This window comes from Diaphorina citri, unplaced genomic scaffold, assembly GCF_000475195.1.
Source record: "Diaphorina citri unplaced genomic scaffold, Diaci psyllid genome assembly version 1.1 scaffold6913, whole genome shotgun sequence".
NCBI lineage: Eukaryota > Metazoa > Arthropoda > Insecta > Hemiptera > Psyllidae > Diaphorina > Diaphorina citri.
Genome location: NW_007384289.1, coordinates 9975 through 12805, shown reverse-complemented (window position 1 = coordinate 12805; position 2831 = coordinate 9975). Strand labels below are relative to the sequence as shown.

Here is a 2831-nt window from a genome sequence, read left to right as displayed (position 1 = left end):
GATGTTGTACCCTTAGAAGAAACGATCTAGTCCATACCGTTCCGAGTAATCTACTTAAGAAGGTAACAACTGAAGATGCGTAGGTAGTCAAGCAACGTCATCGTTGCACGGATGCACGGCCGAGCAAGTCTCTCTTCTAAATACAGTGATTTTATATTAACTTGTTGTTTCTTTAACAATGGTTAACTGTGCTGTGTTTGGTTGTAAAAGCAACAACAACAAAAAACTTAAAAAGCAAAGTCCAACTACTGTTAAAATCCAGTACTATACCTTTCCCAAAGATAAACTTATTTGTGCTGAGTGGCTAAAGTTTTGTCGAAGAGCAGACAAAGTAAATACCCAGTATGCCAGAATCTGTTCATACATTTTGCAGAAAGTGACAAACACTGGAAGTTACAGCATAATTTGTTGAACTACTCTCCCAGTGTCTCAAGGAAAATCAAGCCAGGAAGTATTCCATCTTTGAATGGTCCTAAGACCCAAATAATTGTAAAATCTCCTTCTCGGAGAGAGAAAAAGATGAAAGAGAGGAAATTGTGTGAAGACAGGCTTAGTGAGGTGAAGAAAGCCCTTTTTACTTGTGTTGTTTCACCTGAAGTACGTGAGAACACTGAGGAATCTCTGCCAGACAACATTTTGCAATTGGAATCTGAGCCAATGGAAATTGCTACACCAGTAGCTGAGTCACTGTGTGCCACTTTGCATGAAGGACTTGAAGTGTATAAGGCAAAAGTACAGTTACTGGAAGAGGAACAGGAGAAGTTGAAGGCAAAAGTACAGTTACTGGAAGAGGAACAGGAGAAGTTGAAGTCTCAACTAATGGAGAAAAATTTGAAAGAAAGTGGTGAGTTTCATTATTATAAATTTGAATTAGATTGCATGAAATCCATGGTGTAACGTAAGGAGAGAAGGTAGGATAGGTCATGTTTTTTCTTTTTACTTTCCTTATCCTATGGGAAGGAAAGTAATGTAATTAGGTCAAAATTTCAATGGTCAGTTTTTATTTTTTTTTATTTTTTTTTTTTAATTTAGAGGTTTGACAGAGGGAAAACTGTAATTGCACAGGTCTTATCGTCCCGAAATCGAAGAGAGACAGGATAGGAGAAAGCCAGCCGTTCAGAGAACGAACATATTATCCCATCAGGATAAAATCCGCCCCGGGCGGGAATCGAACCTGGGGCCCAGCGCTTACAAAGCAGACGCGCTACCAACCAAGCTAACTAGGCTGGCTTTGAGATTTCGAAGATACCTGGCTAAGGTCGAAATTTGGTGGCCTCTTCAAAAAATCTTTAGCTGTTAGGTGATCCAAGACTTTTCGAACACACTGTACCTATGTTCCAGAAGTCCGCCTGTGCGGTAGGTACCTTCCCCTTTATCTTTTGAACGACAAGGAATTCTTATCCTAGGATGAGTCATGAGACCATTTTTGTCCATAAAGTGCTACTTCCCGGGGTTGAGGCAGGTTTTTAATGCCACCACTAGATGGGCCATAATTATATGCCCTTTCCATTCAAAAGATCAGATACCTAGTACCGCACTGACTTTTAGGACATCAGCATAGGAAGAATGCAAGAAGCGTCACAAGTTGCCAGTTTACATTTAAAGAAGAAGAAGAAGAAGAAGAAGAAGAAGAAGAAGAAGAAGAAGAAGAAGAAATTTTCAAAAAACAGTAATGTTCTTTCACGGCCACAAACTTTGGCCCTTTGTCAACGTTAGTTGAACCTAACAGTTTTTGGATCCTTTTATGACTAGTTCGGTTCATTAGACCATAAGAACAACTGTTATTTAGTTTTTTTACTTTCCAAGTACAAAGTAGATACATTTTGATTCCCAGGAGTTTATCATTTTAAGAATTTTACCCTAGTTAACAAATGATATATTTTTTGTTTCTTTCTGGTCAAAATGAAAGAGACAATCCACCCTTTTAGTCTGAGTAGTCTACTGGCCTCATTTGCTACAACTGTCGAAAACGTGGATTAAATTACACACCTTGGGAATTTTATTATAAATTGTTCCTTTTAAGTCTTCATAGAAAACTATTGTTTTGCCTAAGAAGCATTTTAACTACTGTGGTTTTGTTTGCATTCGAATTTAATGTTACCTAATACGCTGTAAAGTCTTTTGCCTATTTTTATGTCTTCTTGGTTTTTTCTTGCCAGGTGGATACTTAAAGGCTTCTTTAGTTCTTCTTTTAAATATTTAATGAACTGGTATGTGTTTTATGCCTCTTTCCCAAAACGACCTTTAAATTTTTATGGCTCGCGATTCCCTTTTGACCGGTCCTTAAGAATCTACCTCTGCTTGTAAGTTGTAGTATGCTTCTCTTTTTGACTTTTATTTTAGTTTGGTATTTTGAGGATCTTTTTAACTTAGTAACATAGATCACATCCAAGATATCAATCTTGTCAATTTATTCGAACTTTCAATTAAACATTTTTGTGTCTTTTTCTGTTTTTTTCTTTTGTTAGACGCATGGATACATGGATTGGATGAAGGTTGTCAGGAATACCGTTTCAATGGTTTTCTATACGCTGTTAATTTTTGGTTCTTCACAAATAAATAAATAAACAAGAGTTTCTCGAGTTTTCTTGGATATTGAACTATTTACATATTGAATATGCCAATTGTACAGCTTTACAAACTTCAGTAAGAACACCATTCCGAATTCGTTTTACTCCTTTACTCCCTTCCCTTTTAAATGTTACTTAACTTAATGGCTCAAAGCTTGGGCATTGAGAAGTTGACACCTAGTCAAAAATTTTCACCGTGGTCAGCTAAACAGTTTTTTTTTTTTTTTTTTTTTTATAAAATGTATAAGTATAAGAAGAAGA

The 2831-nt window shown here is 36.4% G+C and overlaps 1 protein-coding gene across 1 annotated transcript in view; it reads left to right on the top strand.

Annotated features, from left to right (window-relative positions):
* Positions 1 to 2831, top strand: part of LOC103522108 (golgin subfamily A member 6-like protein 6) — a 39789-nt gene that overhangs the window by 29093 nt on the left and 7865 nt on the right. The window contains exons 4-5 of the mRNA XM_026832456.1: positions 17 to 38; positions 302 to 808. Of these exons, the coding sequence (XP_026688257.1) occupies positions 17 to 38; positions 302 to 808 (529 nt within the window). The remainder of the gene's footprint in view (positions 1 to 16; positions 39 to 301; positions 809 to 2831) is intronic.